Source organism: Tiliqua scincoides, chromosome 7, assembly GCF_035046505.1.
Source record: "Tiliqua scincoides isolate rTilSci1 chromosome 7, rTilSci1.hap2, whole genome shotgun sequence".
Classification (NCBI taxonomy): Eukaryota; Metazoa; Chordata; class Lepidosauria; order Squamata; family Scincidae; genus Tiliqua; species Tiliqua scincoides.
The window spans coordinates 37,785,261-37,804,042 of record NC_089827.1 but is presented as its reverse complement, the minus strand read 5'-3'; the positions used below and the strand labels follow the sequence as shown (position 1 = coordinate 37,804,042).

At 39.5% G+C, this 18,782-nt stretch overlaps 1 protein-coding gene across 9 annotated transcripts in view; it reads left to right on the top strand.

Moving 5' to 3' along the window:
* The window catches only part of PLEKHA5 (pleckstrin homology domain containing A5), a 239,741-nt gene that overhangs the window by 199,095 nt on the left and 21,864 nt on the right, over window positions 1–18,782 (top strand). For 4 of the 9 annotated variants that reach the window (XM_066633193.1, XM_066633191.1, XM_066633192.1 and 1 more), the window contains 5 exons: window positions 12,811–12,873; window positions 14,466–14,546; window positions 14,682–14,831; window positions 17,434–17,535; window positions 18,427–18,541. In XM_066633193.1, coding sequence (XP_066489290.1) covers window positions 12,811–12,873; window positions 14,466–14,546; window positions 14,682–14,831; window positions 17,434–17,535; window positions 18,427–18,541 — 511 coding nt within the window. Of the gene's footprint in view, window positions 1–642; window positions 697–5,878; window positions 5,960–12,810; window positions 12,874–14,465; window positions 14,547–14,681; window positions 14,832–17,433; window positions 17,536–18,426; window positions 18,542–18,782 lie in introns of all 9 variants that reach the window. The other 5 variants (XM_066633186.1, XM_066633187.1, XM_066633185.1 and 2 more) reach the window with 2 other exon arrangements.

The following is an 18,782-nucleotide window of genomic DNA, read 5'->3' as shown; positions in this document are numbered from 1 at the left end:
GGAATTTATTCGAATACTAATTTTCAGATATTAGCAGTAAATATTCAGATATACAAATATATTTTACTTTAATTGAGTCCAAATTTTGCAAGTTCTGCAGGTTGCACAAAATCTAACATAGATAAGAATAGCAATAAATATGATTTAACCCAGATCCATTATGTGTTCATCATTGAAATAGCTTGTAAATTTGTATTCAGGGGCAGGAAATGCGCACAAGTGTTTCAAAGGGTTCATAGTTGTCTGTGTAAATTCTACATGGCCGTGATGGTTTTTCTTCATCTTATTTTAAGAAATTATTTTCATAGCTAATAGTACTAAATATTCTGCAACTGCAAACTAATGCTTTATAAAACAGAGCAGATCATTTGTTACCTTTTGCTTCTCGTTATTACTGCTGTATTGATTGGCCCTTCAAAATGATAGTGTAAACTTGTGGGGAAGATCTAAAATTCAATATTTATTCTCTTGGATTTTGAGTATCTTACAGTTTTTATGTAAAAAAATTTCAAATATAATCTAAAAATAGTTGAAAAACTAGATGTGTATTTCTGTTTCTTTTCCAACTGACTTTTTCACGTCTTCTTCATACCTGTCCTTTTCTTTCTTCCCTCCCTTCATCTCTTTAATGCTGATTGCTAGAATGAGATTCTTTCTCATCACCTTCAAAGGAATGCCATATATTTGGATCATCAGGTGGGATTCATAGCTTATTCTTGTACATTACAATAATAGTACAGTTGCATGTTGACTCATTAATGATGAAAAGTGAACTTAATTTTGAATGTAGTAGTATTCCATTAAAGTTTTATGAGACATATAGTAAAACTGTTTCTCCAAATGGGAGTGAGCACAGTTTTAATCATAAGAATAAGTGCTGTACTTATCTCCCAAAATAGAGTTCCAAATGGTTTAGATGGCAGACAAGAAATGCTGTTCTGTGCTGTTGTTATACTTACCCTTAAAAACTCAGCCAGTCTACTAGAAGGGTTTGAATTGGTTCATTTATTTACCTGCCATTATTATTAGGGAATCAAAACTTAAGATTTAAGAAAAAATAATCTTAAAATATAATTTCATTCACAATAATTTCTCCTTGTGTGTATATGTGTGTTCCTCGTCTTCCTTCTGTCTACTTTTTAAATAAATCCTAACTTTTTACTTGGGTGAGGGAGCAAGCATACACTTCATGTCATAATTCTACAGAATCACACTTACAAAACTGTGTATCTGTCCATTGTCTTTTTGTATCTGCTGAGCACTGAAGTTTTTCAAACTTGCTCTGCTTCCTTTATCTACATCCTGAAGTGAGTTCATGTATTTGACTCGATGTATTGATAATACAGCACTTTAGCATGGTAGTTACACCCAATGTTAGCACAGAGTGGAGTACATTGTCTCCTTGTGTTGATGCAGTGGGGCCAGTCTCAGCTCTTATTAGTTGTCATTAGTACCAGAAATCTTCATTTTTAATTTTAGATTTTACTTCATAAATGGCTGACCATTGGTTGATTCAGGCTGTGTTTGTAAGTCACTTTCTTGTATCCTCCAACCATAGAGAACATAAGAACATAAGAACAGCCCCACTGGATCAGGCCATAGGCCCATCTAGTCCAGCTTCCTGTATCTCACAGCGGCCCACCAAATGCCCCAGGGAGCACACCAGATAACAAGAGACCTCATCCTGGTGCTCTCCCCTACATCTGGCATTCTGACTTAACCCATTCCTAAAATCAGGAGGTTGCGCATACTCATCATGGCTTGTACCCCATAATGGATTTTTCGTCCAGAAACTTGTCCAATCCCCTTTTAAAGGCGTCTAGGCTAGACGCCAGCACCACATCCTGTGGCAAGGAGTTCCACAGACTGACCACGCGCTGAGTAAAGAAATATTTTCTTTTGTCTGTCCTAACCCGCCCAACACTCAATTTTAGTGGATGTCCCCTGGTTCTGGTATTATGTGAGAGTGTAAAGAGCATCTCCCTATCCACTCTGTCCATCCCCTGCATAATTTTGTATGTCTCAATCATGTCCCCCCTCAAGCGTCTCTTTTCTAGGCTGAAGAGACCCAAACGCCGTAGCCTTTCCTCATAAGGAAGGTGCCCCAGCCCCGTAATCATCTTAGTCGCTCTCTTTTGCACCTTTTCCATTTCCACTATGTCTTTTTTGAGATGAGGCGACCAGAACTGGACACAATACTCCAGGTGTGGCCTTACCATAGATTTGTACAACGGCATTATAATGCTAACCGTTTTGTTCTCAATACCTTTCCTAATGATCCCAAGCATAGAATTGGCCTTCTTCACTGCCACCGCACATTGGGTTGACACTTTCATCGACCTGTCCACCACCACCCCAAGATCTCTCTCCTGATCTGTCACAGACAGCTCAGAACCCATCAGCCTATATCTAAAGTTTTGATTTTTTGCCCCAATGTGCATGACTTTACACTTACTGACATTGAAGCGCATCTGCCATTTTGCTGCCCATTCTGCCAGTCTGGAGAGATCCTTCTGGAGCTCCTCACAATCACTTCTGGTCTTTACCACTCGGAAAAGTTTGGTGTCGTCTGCAAACTTAGCCACTTCACTGCTCAACCCTGTCTCCAGGTCATTTATGAAGAGGTTGAAAAGCACCGGTCCCAGGACAGATCCTTGGGGCACACCGCTTTTCACCTCTCTCCATTGTGAAAATTGCCCATTGACACCCACTCTCTGCTTCCTGGCCTCCAACCAGTTCTCAATCCAGGAGAGGACCTGTCCTCTAATTCCCTGACTGTGGAGTTTTTTCAGTAGCCTTTGGTGAGGGACTGTGTCAAACGCCTTCTGAAAGTCCAGATATATAATGTCCACGGGTTCTCCCGCATCCACATGCCTGTTGACCTTTTCAAAGAATTCTATAAGGTTTGTGAGGCAAGACTTACCCTTACAGAAGCCATGCTGACTCTCCCTCAGCAAGGCCTGTTCGTCTATGTGTTTTGAGATCCTATCTTTGATGAGGCATTCCACCATCTTACCCGGTATGGATGTTAGGCTGACCGGCCTATAGTTTCCCGGGTCCCCCCTATTTGGGATTTGAGAATCCCAAATAGAATCCCCCTATTTGAGAATTGGGATCAAGTCCTGTGATCACTCTCTTCACTCTCCCCTTTTGTGCTCAAACCAACAAGTGTTCTATTAAACCTAATGCATAAGGGGAGAATGTGACTTGTTCTCAGTCACCCGTGGATTGGAAAATCTGACATATGAATGCACTATTTGTATTGCTGTAATATACAGAAAGGGAAAATAGTAGTGAAAGAAAATTAATATTCCTTAGCTAGAGATGAGGAGATAATGCATTAATAGTAATACTGGGTTATAGATTACCAGGTCTGCTGTTTTTTAGATTTTATTCATTTTGAACTGGTTTTGGTAAAGCATATCCTTGTAAATAGGGTACATGGATCCAATGCAGGGATGATGTTAGCCATGGTGAAGGTGAGCAATAGTCTGTGAGATCTATACCTCCAAAACTAAGCTGTTGATTTGTGTGCCAACTTGCAAGAGATAGTAGTCAAAATGGGACCACCCATAAGGACGGAATATTTCCCAGGACAAGTTGAGATCTCCAAATTTGCAGGTGTCTTTTGAAAAAAAAAAAAAAAAAAAAATTCAATGAAGAGGGTAAAAATTCCCCCAAAAGGTGGTATAAAGAACTGCACGTTGTTTCTTGCCAACATTCTATTCATTAATTGTTTGAAATTGTCCTACTGTTGACTTCCATGTAAGGAAGAAGGGTGCATACTTTAAGAGCCAAGTGCAGCAGAAAAATACCTGCTTCTATCTTTCCCTTTTGCTCTCCCCACCTTAAATTCTGGTTGCCATGCTCATGCTGAATAATCATTAGGTGCGTATGATTGATTTGTATTTGCTTTATAATTGTCAGCTGATTTTGGTGGGGAAAAATGGTTCAGGAGTTTATTTGGTCTGCACTACTTCTGATGTTGTTGTTGTTGTTGTTAATGATAATGTACTGCCTTTCAGCAGATAATGCTTAAAATGTTGGTCTATGCTTTTGTGCTGCCAGATCCATTTCTATGGGATTTGTGCAAGGGAAGTTCCCAATGAACTGTGCCTTGAATCACAAGTTTAAAATCAAGTCCCCGTTCATGATTAGTAAGCTGCTATTCTCACTTGCAGGTAGAAAGTAGACTCCAGAAATGTGGCAATAGCCATAGATGCTACCATGCTATGGTGGCCTAGCTGTAGGCACACCCACAATTTAGTTCTGTTGATACAAAATGTGGGACTTAGTTCTTACCGTTCCCAGTCTCCCAACTGTGACTTGCCATCTTGGGCCACTTAATGATGTTTAGGTTTTATGGTATGCAAACAACCTAGCTACCTGATATTAACCAGTTGTTCTCTAGGTAGGCAGATGAGCAGGTTGAGTGATAAAGGCAACTCACAAACTGTTTAAGCTAGTGTGTCTTAATCCAGATTGTTGTATTCCCTGTGGTGAATTTCATGGCAAATATACCTAGAATGCAAATACACCATTATTCTAGAATGCAAAAGCACAGCTCACCAAGCATTCATTTTCCTATCATTTAAATAAGACATGCAGATCCCATTAAAATGAACAGTGCATGGTCTCTCCCCAAATCTTTTTGACTTGTTTTTCACACAGAGCCTCTTTCCAATTTTTTTATTAGAATACTTCAATACGTAATAGATATAGTCATACGAAATGTGAAAATTATAGATTCAAAGATCTATTTAGGATAGGGTAAATACAGCAGTGATACATTCTAGAAAAAACTGCTTACATTCAGATATTCAGGATCATAAATTTTTTTTTTAAGCCATGGACTACTCATTAAGTAAATGAGTAGTCACTGTCTAGTAAGACTTCAGTGTAGGGGTTTCAATATACATTGTGAAAACATGTAATAAGCAAATTTCTACCATTTCATTTGTCAACTTCATTATAATGAGTAATCTGGTGTTCTCTGGTGAGGGTGGTGGCCAATGTTGGTCATGCCCAGCAGACTCATGAGCCTAATGTCTTTACATTTGAGCTCTACACTTCTGTCTCTGGCTCCAGAGCAGAAGCTTGGGACTGGGTGTTTGGTGGTACGTTGAGGCGAGGGCCACTTTGTGGGGACAACTACAATTGTGACTTGGTGACCAAAACCAGCAAACAATTACTGAGCACTGATAATAAGCAAATTTCTTGGTGGCCCAGACTATAATTTTGGGTGTATGATGTTGATAGCTTTGTGTACCATGGCATAGTCCCAAATTGGCACAGTGCAGGTTTTCATGGGCTTTCTTTTTTTTTTTGATGGCATGAAAAAAAATTGTGATGCTCTCTTGAATGATTGAGTTTATCTGAGAAAAATGTAGACTGAACTCAGCCTGGTTTACAATCCCCATCCTGACAGACTTTCTTAGATGTCGCAGAATTGGCCCCAGAAATGTCCACATTGTAACATTCTGTACCCAGTTTTCACAACATATAACTTTAGGTGTATGTTCTTTGCATTGCAATTCTGCTAATGTGTATGTGTCTTTTAAATTAAACTTGAATTTTGTCCATGTTATCCATTTGTTAATGAAATTTCAGCAATATTAACTCAAGTTTTTAGAGAAACAATTTAAAATGCTTGTTAGTGATATGAATTGTTTTGACACCAGCACAAGTGTAAATTGATAATCTGATTTGGCCTTAGCAGGCTTTTCAAATGTACAGTTTTGCTGAGTATAAGAGGAAATATGAACTGCTGCACTAATAGATAACAATTAAAGTAGAGGCTATATTTACAGTGTCGTCTTTCAAATCTAGCCGTGCTGTAAACTGATGTTTGCTGTATGCTCCTCCTGATTTGAAATAGATGAAAGAGAATGAACCTTTAATCATCATGGTTCACACTATGATTGAGAACTCGGCGCTAAGACCCCAACTGTACCATCAAGTAAGGTCTTGGATAGTGAATGAAATTGCTTTTTATCATTGCAAAATTTTTCCTCAGTGACAGTTTTTGGTTGTACCCCTCCTATTTACCCATAACATTGGTGTTCCTTCTCTTTGCTTTGGAAAACCACAAGTCATTCGTGCTTTATAAAATGCTGCAAAATTGTTAGCATGGCTTTGCTGAATGTTCTTGTCATGAAGTATTGAGTGTATCCCCATTTGGATAACTTTTTTCTGTCTTGAGAATATTTGGCAAGCTTGCTGTTTTTTTCTGCAGGTGAATCTGGTCAGTTCATTTTTTAAAAATGTCAACAAGCTTCCAACATTTGTCTTAGCATGGATCTCTGCAATTCATTTTCTTTCCTTCTTTTGAAGGAACACCTTCACTTTGGTTTCACGCAAAAGCATGCCAGGGCAGTGTTTACCTTGTCATTTCTGGCAGCTTCTCATTTTAGGAATGAATTTACTCATTGCTGTAGGTTCTTCGGCAACTGCCTTATTTTTTTTTTTGCCCTTGGGGGTTTAATAAAGATCAGAATTTTGATCTGGGGGCTGTAGCTTCTAAGGGCAGTGTGTTCAGAAAGTCACAGCAAAACAAAGTCAGTCTGAGTCATGATAATATATTCAGAGGGAATGTGCTGAATGGAAATATACATCAACATGACTGTTTAGAATCCATTAGTGAAATAACTGTCATGAACACCATATGAATGTCAACAGGTTTCATTGTGTGCCAAATGAAATACTTGTCATTATTATCCTTGCAAATGTTGTCCTTTTTTCAAGTAATGGCATTATTTTTTTAGCTTGTAAGCTCAAAGACTCTATAGCTCCTACCCCAAAGTGACTGACATGTTGAGCTTTGACCAATGTGTCTGGTTGGCCAATGCCTGACTCCCAAAGAACATTCCTTTTCCTTTATTAGCTGCATGTCCCAGAGAACTTGGACAGATGCAGCCTCTGTCATTACAGCTGTGATGGGAGAAGCTGAAGCTGCATTTGCCAAATGCCTGCCCACTAAGCAGCTGTTAAAGGCACACACACCCTCCTGGGACAAGGCCTGGTAACCTTGCCAACATGGGCAAAAAATGTGCACAGCTTCAGGGGAACAGTGTGAGTGTTCTTATGGGTAGTGATTGTGTGATGAAATGCATTCTGTGCCATTATGATCTTGCTCAAACATGTGCTTAGTTAACTTTTAAGTTAACATAATTTTCCACCTGCTTCCCATTGTGAATCCTTATTCACACAAGTTAGAATAACAGCGTGAAATTATTACTGAAATGCGAGAAACATGTTGAATTCTCTGTCTGCTACTTGACTGAGACTGGGGATTGCAGCAGTCATTTTCAGCCAAATTTTTAATTCAGTTTTGTTTGCCAAAATAAATGCAGATCTCTAAAGAAAGAAATTTGGACTGAGAAAAATAAGGAGTCCTTTAGGCTCGGGTGGAGGTTTTATCTTTTCTTTAGCTACTTAATTATGTGGTCTTGCTTTTCATTAGGTTGGAAGGAATAAAATTATTTCCTCATTCACACTGGGTTAGCACCATCCTTGATTTTGTTTGACTTCAAGAGGTCTTGAAGGCCTGATCATTCTTGGATTCATGATACTTCTAGAGGAAGGTCCTTGATGCCTAGCATAATTGAGAACACAGGTGGGAATGTTTTCACAGCATCTAATCTTGGGTTTTAAAAAAAAGTAAGAAAGATTTCCAAAATATCATTTTCATTAATATCAAATTCTGTATATAATTAGGGATAAGCAGATGGTAACTTTAGAAGAGTATCCCCAGTGTTTACAATTACTCTGCAGTGAATCACTAGCCTTAAATTCTGAAATGTTCCTGTAAGATTTAAAATAACTAGCGTTATTTTTGTGAATCATTCATGGTGACAACTAAAGGAGAGTGGAAAAGAAATGCAAAGTGGATAGGTAGGTCTTTGCCAGAGCAGTTAAGCCATTTCTGGCCAATGTTGCATATATGCAAAAGGAACCAAATGTATACACCTGTGGGCTGGGCAAAAATGGGTTAATCCTTAAATAATGGAAAATTCTTTTTGAGGAAATGTTGTGCTAGATCCTCATCAAAGCATGGTGGAGTTTTCAGTCCACACACCACTTGCTATTTTCGCAAGTCAGCTTACTATGACTTACAAGGTTTAGAGCCTAATGATAAGGTTCTGTCAGATCTTTCTTTATGTGAAATCCTGGGGCTTCCTTGCGTGTTGCTGGGATGCTAGTTAATTTTTTTATATAGCTTATAAGATTCAAATAATTTTTTAAAAAATTGGTAGTAGACAGCCCTTAAGCAGACTTAAGCACTTGATGGATGCATGTGATACATGGAAACCTGAGCTTAATATGACCACTACCATATTTTTGCTGCTGCTTCAGAAATCCAGGGAAATGGGTAGGATGGTATCTCGCTGCAGGGCTAGAGCCTACAGAGGGCCAGCTTCCCTATTCAGTCCTTGTCACAGAATGGATACTTTAAGCAGATAGTATCTATCAGTTTCTGTACTTAATAAACCTAAACCAGAAAAAGAATGAGGTTTCTATGAAAGCATTTCTCAGATTGCATAGAGGTACTTATGTTGACACTGCTTTCTGCTGAAAAGAATAGCATTTTTAAAATTCCATTAAGCCCTAAAAAACCACAAAGGAGATGTGGGACTGTTCCTCTCCCAGTCCTATCTTTTTAATGTTAACTTTTTCTTTTTAAAGTAGCTTAGGGCATCTGGGATGTTTCCTTTCATAAAATTTCCATGGGCAAACTTTTTAAAGTGAGATTGAAAGTATAAACTGTAGGCATTACTTTGAAATTAAACTGCTTACTGGTGAATGTTCCACATCCATTATTGCAGTGGGCTCAGAGCTGCAAGGGCATTTGGACTTATCCAAAGTCTCAGGCTGCTAAATCCTGCTTTGCTAACATTAGAGTAGATACACCATCATTTGAAGACATTGATGGAGGTGCTTTCAGCTTTTTTTGTCATTAAGATATGCACATAGCTTGATACAGGAACTGTTGGAGGAGATTTTTTCAGCTGTAATACTTCGTGCATGTTTTGCAGCCCCGTGTGAGTACATGAAATCTACACAGGTGCTGAGAGGTTTGTGCTGCTGTTTCATTAGTCCCTACCCAAGATGTCAAGCCTCTTTAATGTCCTTGCCTTTTATATTGTTTGAGTTCTAAAGCCACAACAAATAAAAAATCCAGCTGTATAGATCTCTGTGTATTCATGGAATTCAGTACATACTATACATCACTATAACTATCCATTAAAAAAAATAATAACTGTGTTCCTTGAAGTACTTGGAAGGCTCCTATTGATAACAAAGCTACCTCCACTATGGAGACTGGAAATAAAATGCAAGGTTTTGTAGGAAGTACTGCTGTTTGGGCACCAGGTGGCACTGTTCCATGCGTAAATACCTTGATGTTCTGCATGAACAGTTAAATATGCAGTCAAGAACTTTTATTGGTGCGTGATCTACAAGAGATCAAGCCTTTAATTGTCTAGAGCCTTTTGGATAGAAAGTTGGAACTATTAGCCCTTATATTTTAATCAGATTCTAGTATGGTATATCTGTTTTCTTAATGGCCTTTTAATTATAGTACTGATCTCTTTTTTCAAGAAATATCTTATAAATACACAATTCTCTGAGACACTTCTGCAATTTCAGTGGTAGTCTACTACTATCATCAAAACTAGTCCAGTGCATTTGAATCTTGAAAAATTATGTCATATTTAAACATATGTCATGTTGTCTTTTAGTTGAAAGAGGTCAGTTGGTTCCTCAAACTTTTTACGTTCAGCAAACACTTTCCACACTGACTTAGCTGTTGGGGAGCTCCTGAGCATCAACCAAGAATCCCAGGCTTTGAAGAGCATGAGAAAATTCTGGGGCATGCTGAAGAGCACTGGCCAGACCTGTTGAGTATCTGTTCTAGGACACACACACATTGTTTCAAATAAACTGAGTGTGTGCACCTTTCAGTGCATTGGAGAATATTCTGCATCTGCACATTTATGGGAAATATTTATAGGAAATTTATGGGAAATTGCATGTTTATGGTAGGCAAGCTGCCCTTCAGGAAAACTTATCTACAGTTACTGATATTCTGATTAAGAAGCGACTGATAATCTACCAGGAATGTCAGTCTTTCCCACAACACGGTGTGAAAACCATTAAGAGAGATGGCTGTGTCTTACATTTACAATAGTTGCTGCTCATCTCTCTATAAACTACATGACTTTTCAGTACACAGAACTGAAGCCAATAAAAACATTCTGATTCTAGGAATATAGTTGAATTTAAACAGTGGCTTCTGTAGTCCTAACTGTGGCTTGGTTCACGTACACTGCCAAACCATGATGATTTGCTAGTTTGGATGCAACAGCAAACTATGACCTGCTACAAACCAAGAGATGAATGAATGAATTAGAACTCACAGTCCTAAGGTTCATTCATGCAATGTCAAGCCATGCTTTGCCATTATGTGGAAATCAATCCTGTGGAGAAAACATCATCCTGTGTGTGGATATAGGCTTGAAAGGTCAGAGTTGGGCAAAACACATCTGTGAATTTGTTTTTGTTTTTTAAACTGCAGATTTTTTAAAAATAAAGCACACTCTCCTCTTTCAAAGAAGCCAGGTTGCAACCAATGGTTACGTGAAAAAAAGTTTTCTATTTAATTATAGTATTTTGACAAAAAAATTTGTTGCATAAAGTTCATTTTTGAAAAAGCTAATGATTTTGCTTATTGTTCAGAAATGTACAGGCCTATTGAAACTGAGATCTAGATGCCAAAGCATCTTTGAAAATGTTTCCATCCACACTGTAAATCTTGAAAGTGAATGCATACGTCTCATCTTTTTACTTTTGTGAGCTTGGCCAGATTTATGTTGGCCATGTTTGAGCATTAAAAAACAAACCCAAGATATTTCCATTCTTCAATTCTTTCTCCTGTCAGGATGGAATCTGTAGTACAGATTCAAGAGGGGTTTAAAATTGAGGGAGCTTTGTGAGGTACTAAACTATGCATCCTATCAAATTAAAACCTATGATCGTCATGACACGCAAAGGCGCTGTGGCTTTTTCATCCATTGATATTCATCCCATTAAATGTTCATTTCAATGAAAAGTTACTTATGACTTTAATACACTGTGCATACTCTCAGATTGTCACCTAAAGCATTTGCATGAGAATATGCCTTGAATTGATACACTTAAAGGTCTTCTAAGGATCTAGTCTGTGTTTTGGAGTGCTGTGTGGCTAACCCTTACCTCATTTTTGCATTTGCAGTCCTCCTTTAAAAGCAGAGAAAAGGCTTATAATCTTATTCTGTGCAGAAAATTACTGTGCATGCATGTGAAGATGGGAAGGAAGATTAATATGTGGGCATTGAATTAAGTATACATTAAAGTTAATAAGATAGAAAATGCTTTTTAGAATGACCCAGTACAAAAAGTAATGATCAGGAGCATGATGTGGATTTCCAGTTTCCCTCCCTTTCCCTCTCCTGCCTTTCATACTTGCTTGAAACATGGTTCATGTCTCATACTTAGAGTTTGCACACCCATAAAATTCTTGTTAAAGGCTATCCTCTCAACCCATTTAATTAAACTATGGCTAGCACTGATGCAGTAATACAATTTCTTCGTGGTTAAAATAAACCATGGAGCAGAGGAGGGAAGTTGTAGGATGGGCCATTCAAACCTGGAATTTGTTCTCAATCTCATAACCATGTTTCAGAGAGCAAGGATGTTGCATCTGCGCAGAGCCAATGTATGTGATAAAATGCACTTATTCAGATGAGCATCCATGTAGTTACTCTCTATTGTCTTCCCTGTTGTTTATCTAAAAGCTGAAGGTCGTAGGCGAATTCAATGTGTTGATAATTCCTTGTTTACAAGACAATAATCTGTTGATTATGTTAAACCGCTAAATGCAGTGCTAACTATATTGGAAAGAAGCAGCTAGCAATTAACACAGCCATATACAGTACAACCAGGCTGGAAAATTTCATATACTTCAAAGGTTCTTCCTGACATTTAGAAAACTTGTGTAGCTTGCATAGCACTGCAATTGATCTAATCCTCCACTATCTGGAGTAGCTCTTCTCCTCCATGCAGCCCTTCCTCAATGTGATGTTGTGTAAATATTGCTTCCCTTTATCCAAATTACTGTGTTTATGGGAACATGCGTATCTCCTCACAAGCATTTGGATAAAGGACTCTGCAGTATAGAGCTGTTAGCATTGTATTGAAAGCTGAGAGAAGTGCAGTGAAGTCACCAAACCAGCATGCCAATGATGTGTGTGTGTTTGGCTGTCAGTGTTCAAATGTTTTTTTTTTAATGTAAATTGACTCTAAAGTTTTCAAAGCATTAGACAAAAAAGAAAATAAAAGCAGATTAGAACTCCATGTTCAGAGTTCTCACTTGGAAATTTATTCATTGTTCTTCCATTGCATGAAACAGGATATAATCAGGATCAGATTTTCCATTCCTGCATTGATTGATTGGACTGTTATCAAAATTAGAAATTTCACTTTTTTCCTGAAGAATTCTGAAGATCACAAATGGAATTCAGTTCAACCCTCAGCTTTGGTTAGCTATTTAATAGCCAGAATTGAATAGCTCTGTACTGACACACCATATTTGGCATTTGGTTATGAACTAAGGTGTACACAGCATGTGTTAACTAAATGTAGTCAGGCGTGCTACATGCATAATGCTCAGTTGGAAGTAATTTATGGTTACTTAAATGCAAACTTCAGACTAAATAGTGTTTGGGCGGTTCCAATGAAATGGTCTGATGGCAGTGTTTTTCCTTATTGTAGCTGTCACAAGATGAATGTAGGGGTACTGTGTACAAATACAGATCAGAAGAGCTGGATATTGATGTAAGTATGGCTTACTTGCTGGATGTTAAATTTGTGTGCGCGCGCGCACGTTGTGTGTTTAGAATTATATTTGTGTGTTTAGAATTATGTTTGACTCATTGAAAACATTCAGGGGGCATTCATTGTCACGTCTCCCTGACTTTCTGAAGTAGAGGTAAGGTGCACTTTGAGTCTGTTGTAGAAGACTAAAAACTTTATACTGTCACCCACAGCTGCCTTTGATATATCAGGAAGTTTTGAATCCTTTTCTTCAAAAGCAGAATAGCTGTTTTGAAACAATGTTTGGCTGCATCAGTAAAGTCTCGTAAAATGATTGGTTGTTCATATCAAAATGAGTAACCCACAGAAGAACTATATACAAAGTAATCATTTTAGGAAAATGTGTTGAGCCACACGTGGGAGTAACTGCATGCAAATTCTTCCAGATGTTCCCAGAACTTCTTGTCAATGCATTATTGCTGTTTTCCTCAAAGTATTAAGTCCATCGTATCATGCTATCAAGAATAGTATTGCTCAATATTATACAATGTTTGCAGTACAAAAAGAGCTGTATTCTCGGTGCACTCGGTCTGTAAAACAAGCCACTCATTTCCTTTACTGTACTGAAGGTGAAGTAAGGGGACTTGATCCCATGCATTTATTTCATTGCAAGCCATGCTTCCTTAATATGCGCTGTATGACTGCTGAGAAATAAATGTGTGTAGTCAGTGGGTTCATAGCTCTTGTGACAGACTAAAAGGCCCTATGTTTTGCAGGGTTCCAGTGTGCACATATAGTTTTGCATGTGCAGAAACCGCACCCCTTTCCTATTAGGGCATGTACTACACATGCTGGAAATTCTTCATTTCATGAATGAGCAGTCTGATTCCACAAATGGGGGTAAGGTAATGTCCATATAAACAGAGACGTCTGCGTTGGCTCGGTCATGTTGTGAGAATGGATGATGGCCGGATCCCAAAGGATCTCCTCTATGGAGAACTCGTGCAAGGAAAGCGCCCTACAGGTAGACCACAGCTGTGATACAAGGACATCTGCAAGAGGGATCTGAAGGCCTTAGGAGTGGACCTCAACAAGTGGGAAACCCTGGCCTCTGAGCGGCCCGCTTGGAGGCAGGCTGTGTAGCATGGCCTTTCCCAGTTTGAAGAGACACTTGGCCAACAGTCTGAGGCTAAGAGGCAAAGAAGGAAGGCCCATAGCCAGGGAGACAGACCAGGGACAGACTGCACTTGCTCCCGTTGTGGAAGGGATTGTCACTCCCGAATTGGCCTTTTCAGCCACACTAGACGCTGTTCCAGAACCACCTTTCAGAGCGCGATACCATAGTCTCTCGAGACTGACGGTTGCCAACAACATATAGACACTGACCCCAATGGGTTGGGCCAGTAGTATACAGATTGCTAAACAGGACATGCTATTGCTGTGGCTCGCACCCAACTGAGCAAGCAATTTAGAATTGCAGCAGTGAAGAGCTGCTGCCAATGCATTGTTTTCCAGCCTGTGTCACCAAATGTTTTTTTAAAACAGTTTGTGCATCATTTGGCAAGGTGCAAAACTAGTGGCACTAATTATAACCATCTTCTCTTCCACACTAGGCTAAGCTTAGTCGATTATGCGAACAGGACAAAGTGGTGCAAGCCCTGGAAGAGAAGCTTCAGCAGCTACACAAGGAAAAAGTAGGACAATTACATTTATTACCCCAAATGGATGTTATTTTGCATGCTTATTATCAGAACACTGATAAGCGAAGTAAAAAGAAAATCAGTCCAGTGATGCAGAACATTAAAAATTATTCTTTTTTATTACCATAGTACACGCTTGAGCAAGCTTTGCTATCAGCCAGTCAGGAGATAGAAATGAATGCAGAAAATCCAGCTGCTATACAGAATGTCATCTTGCAGAGGGATGATTTACAGAATGGACTCCTTAGCACTTGTCGAGAAGTGTCTCGAGCTACTGCGGTGAGTAAGGTCATTTTTCTTCACCTAGTAAAACTCAGTGGCATGTTAATTAGTGGTGGTCCATGAAGCTTTTTAAAAAAAAACAGGCTGTCTGCAAGCTTGTTCTTTATTATAGCCCAGTATACCTTAATTGGCCTTGCATTTACCAGTCTTGGAGTGGTGGATGAAGGAAACAAACGCTGATTCTGATATGGTAAAAGGACAGAATGTTTTTATTTAGAGAGTGGTTAGCAAAATTGTGGTGGTTCATAGCTTTTGTCAGTTTTCCTCTTAAGCCTGGGAGTTGCTTATCTAAATGACGTGCAATGTAGTCCTGTGCATGTCTGCTCAGAAATAAGACCCACTGAGTTTAATTGAACCTGCTCCCAAGTAAGTGTTTATAGGATTGCAGCTATTTCTTTTAAATCATTTCAGTCCTACCTTTTACTCTTTCAATAAAAGGCCCAGATCAGCTATCATCAACATAGAACAAACTTCTACAAGATGCAAGGATGGACAAACAATATGTAGCCTTGTCACTGCTGCTGAAGTATGGAAACCCACCCTCACCAAATCTTGCTGAGCATTCCTTTGTATCAACCAGGGTTAACTCAGACCCTTGGCTTTCCACCTTGCAGTATTCCATTCTTGGCATGTTATCAGCTTGATCAGTCATCTCAGCCCAGAGAACCAGGTGTCAGTACAACTTACAGTCCTGGCTTTAGTTTCAGAGCAAAAGCACCCAAAGGTTGCAGTCAAACTACTCTTTTATCAGTGCATACATATGTGTGTGTCTCATGCTGCTTGTGTGCACCTTCTTCCCTGTCCTCTTCCGTGCATGGAGTAATGTGCAGCGGTAAATCCAAGCACACCTGAAGAGTGTATCTTTTCACAGATGAATATGGATTGTGTCCAGAGCATTTATTTACAAAGTCTGATTTAACAGGCAAATAAGCATTCTTTGTAGAATTTTGTAGAACTAATAAATATTGGTCTCATTACTCGTCACCACCCAAAATCCATATGTTAGATCAGCCATTTTTAATCTTTTTCAGCTCATGGCACACCGACAAGGCACTAAAATTGTCAAGGCACACTACCAGTTTTTTACTTACATTAAATCACTACATTACAATTAATTGTTAATATAATTAATACAATTATGTTATTACATGACAAAGAAACTCACAAGAAGCTTGGAGAGGAAAGGATATGTGATTGTGAAAAGGATGAAAAATGTTATTAAAGTGTTATGCGAAAAAGTGCTGGCAAAGAGAGGTCAGATTGAGCATATAGGAAAGCTGTGGGGTGAGGGGCAGTGAAGAGACATGAGTGAAACAACTACAGGATTCAGCTGGAGTGGGGGGAAGAGAACTTGAAGCAAGTGATTCTGAACCTTTGGAAGGTGCGGAGGAGTGAAGAGAGGGACAGTAAGAGAGGTGCTGACTGCAATTATGAGATTTGGGGGGCAAGTGCCTGTGGGAGGGAGTGGGGTGGGGAGAAGTGCCAATTGCCTGCTCCTGTATTTAAGGGGGGAAAAGTGTGACCAAAAGCCCAATCCTAGGCATGTCTACTCAGACTACTACTTATAGTCAATGGGGCTTACTCTCAGGTAAGTATGGAGAGGATTGGGGCCCAATGCCCTTCCCCTAAAAGGCAAAAGGCAATGCAGGGAGGGTTGCTTTAGGGAGTTGCAAGCAAACTGTGACAAGGAAAAGGGACTATCCAGGACCCTTTGAGTCAGCCAGTTCTTAGGCTGGTGGCCTCAGCAGCCTCACTCACTTCATACCTGCTTGCCTGCTCCTGACTCCCTCGGGACCTCCTCCAAGCTTCTCTGGTTGCCCAATCAGCACACAGAGGAGGCAAGGACTTAATACCCAATCCTAGGCATGTCTACTCAGAAGTAAGCCCCATAATGGTCAGTGGGGCTTACTCCCAGGTAAATCAGGCTCGGGTTGCAGCCTTTGTCTCGCTCAGGAGCAGGAGCAAGCGACAGCAGGAGATGCAAAGCAGCCGCGACCAGCCCCTTCGCTGACTGGCTGCCTGCTCCTTTACCTTCTGCTGTGCGTAAGGCTCAAAGCAGCCGCGGGGGCTGCTGCCTGTCTGCTCTGATCTCATGGCACACCTGAGGCAGCCTGTGGCACAGTAGGGTGACGCAGCACAGTGGTTGAAAAATGCTGTGTTAGATCCTAAAAGTTTGTTGAAAAGTTTTAGTAGAAGGAAAAATGAATTCAGTAGGAAGACTCATTTAGGATCCTTTCTTGGATGTAGGGATGAGGGGAACATAGCATTGCATTAATTACAATTTAATGGTAGTGAAGTTTATTTAATCATTATATTAATTTACTTTTGTTTAGCTGTTTGCCATTTCACATTGAGTTGTGACGTTCTTCCATCTCTGCACTATGCAGTTAGAAACCCACCAATCCAGCGTTTTTTGCAAAGGGCCTGTGTGCATGTGATAAATGCAACTGAATTATTTTCTGAAATCAAATGGTCCATTATTGTCCTAGTCATGCAAAGTTCCAGCTTTGTAACTTATTCATCCACTTGTGGGGCAAGTCACCCAAATTCTAATATACATGCTTTTCATTTATTTATATTCCCCCTTCTTTTTTTTCAGGAACTGGAGAGAGCTTGGCGGGAATATGACAAATTAGAATATGATGTAGCAGTCACAAAGAGCCACATGCAGGAGCAGCTAGAGCGACTGGGGGAAGTTCAGGTGCGACCCACATCACAACATGAACATATGTCAAATAGGCTAAAATGAACATAACTCTGATACAATGTTCTTAAAGAGGTAATCTGCAAATATGACTGTGAAGAATGAGTTCATTCTTTTTTGTAAAAATTTCTAGAATGTGAAATAGGGTAAATAAATGGCCATCTTATCTGTATCAGAATAATTCATCCTAAGCCTTATACATGAGTCTTTATACTGGCAACATTCCTGTGGGCTAAGCTGCACGCTGGTATGGTTATGGCAGACCTGATTTCCAGGGTGTACTGATGTCATTCCTCCAGTTAATAAAAATTGCCTGAATTTCTGCTACAAAAGATGGATCTCAAGGAAATCACAGGCAGAGTTTTGACCAGATATTCAGCACCCTGAAGAGAGAAGTACAGTCTTTCCTTTCATTTTCCCCCCAGTCTTCAGACAAGTATATCTTCCCGAACCTAGGTTCCAAACAGAAGAAACCACAAGTGGAAAAAATCACCAGAACAGAATGTTTGAATGTACATTCAATCTTCCTCATTTTGTCCTTTAATTATCTTGAAAATTCCCCAAATTAGAATCTTTTTGCATCAGAAAAGTATTAAATGTGCAGTATTTTGCCTTTGTTCTCATGTCCTTCCCTCTCCTATGTTACCTCCATTCTTCCTCTGTAACAGGTCTCAGGACTGATGACAACTGACACCCCCAGGTTGCCCACATTTTACAATGGTGATAGCCTCAATTGACTGGCAATGTAGGAAAGTCCTACCAGTAGCCTTGTTTAAACTCAATAGCATTTTTGTTGTTTGTGCATGATACTAAGACTGGTGAATCCTTTTATCCTTGGATAGCTTCTTTTAGACATGTTGTCTCAATACTAACATTTTACTTTGGCAGACAGAGACAGCTGGTATACAGCGTGCACAGATTCAGAAGGAACTTTGGCGAATTCAGGATGTCATGGAAGGTCTGAGTAAGCATAAGCAACAGAGAAACAGTGCCATGGAAGCAGGTAAAATAGCACATTGACCTCTTGGTATCAGGGAGAGGGGGAATGATACAATGTCATCACACTCACTATCTTGGCTGAAAACAGTGAATTTCACCGTGATAGAAAGGGAAATATGTGTGCTGCTCAGTCTGTGCCAAGCTGCAAATGTGGGCTCACGCCTTCAATTCATTAGAGCTAGTATAACATAATGGCTAAGAGATAGCGCTACCAATCAGGACTTCGCTGGTTTGAGGTTGCTAGG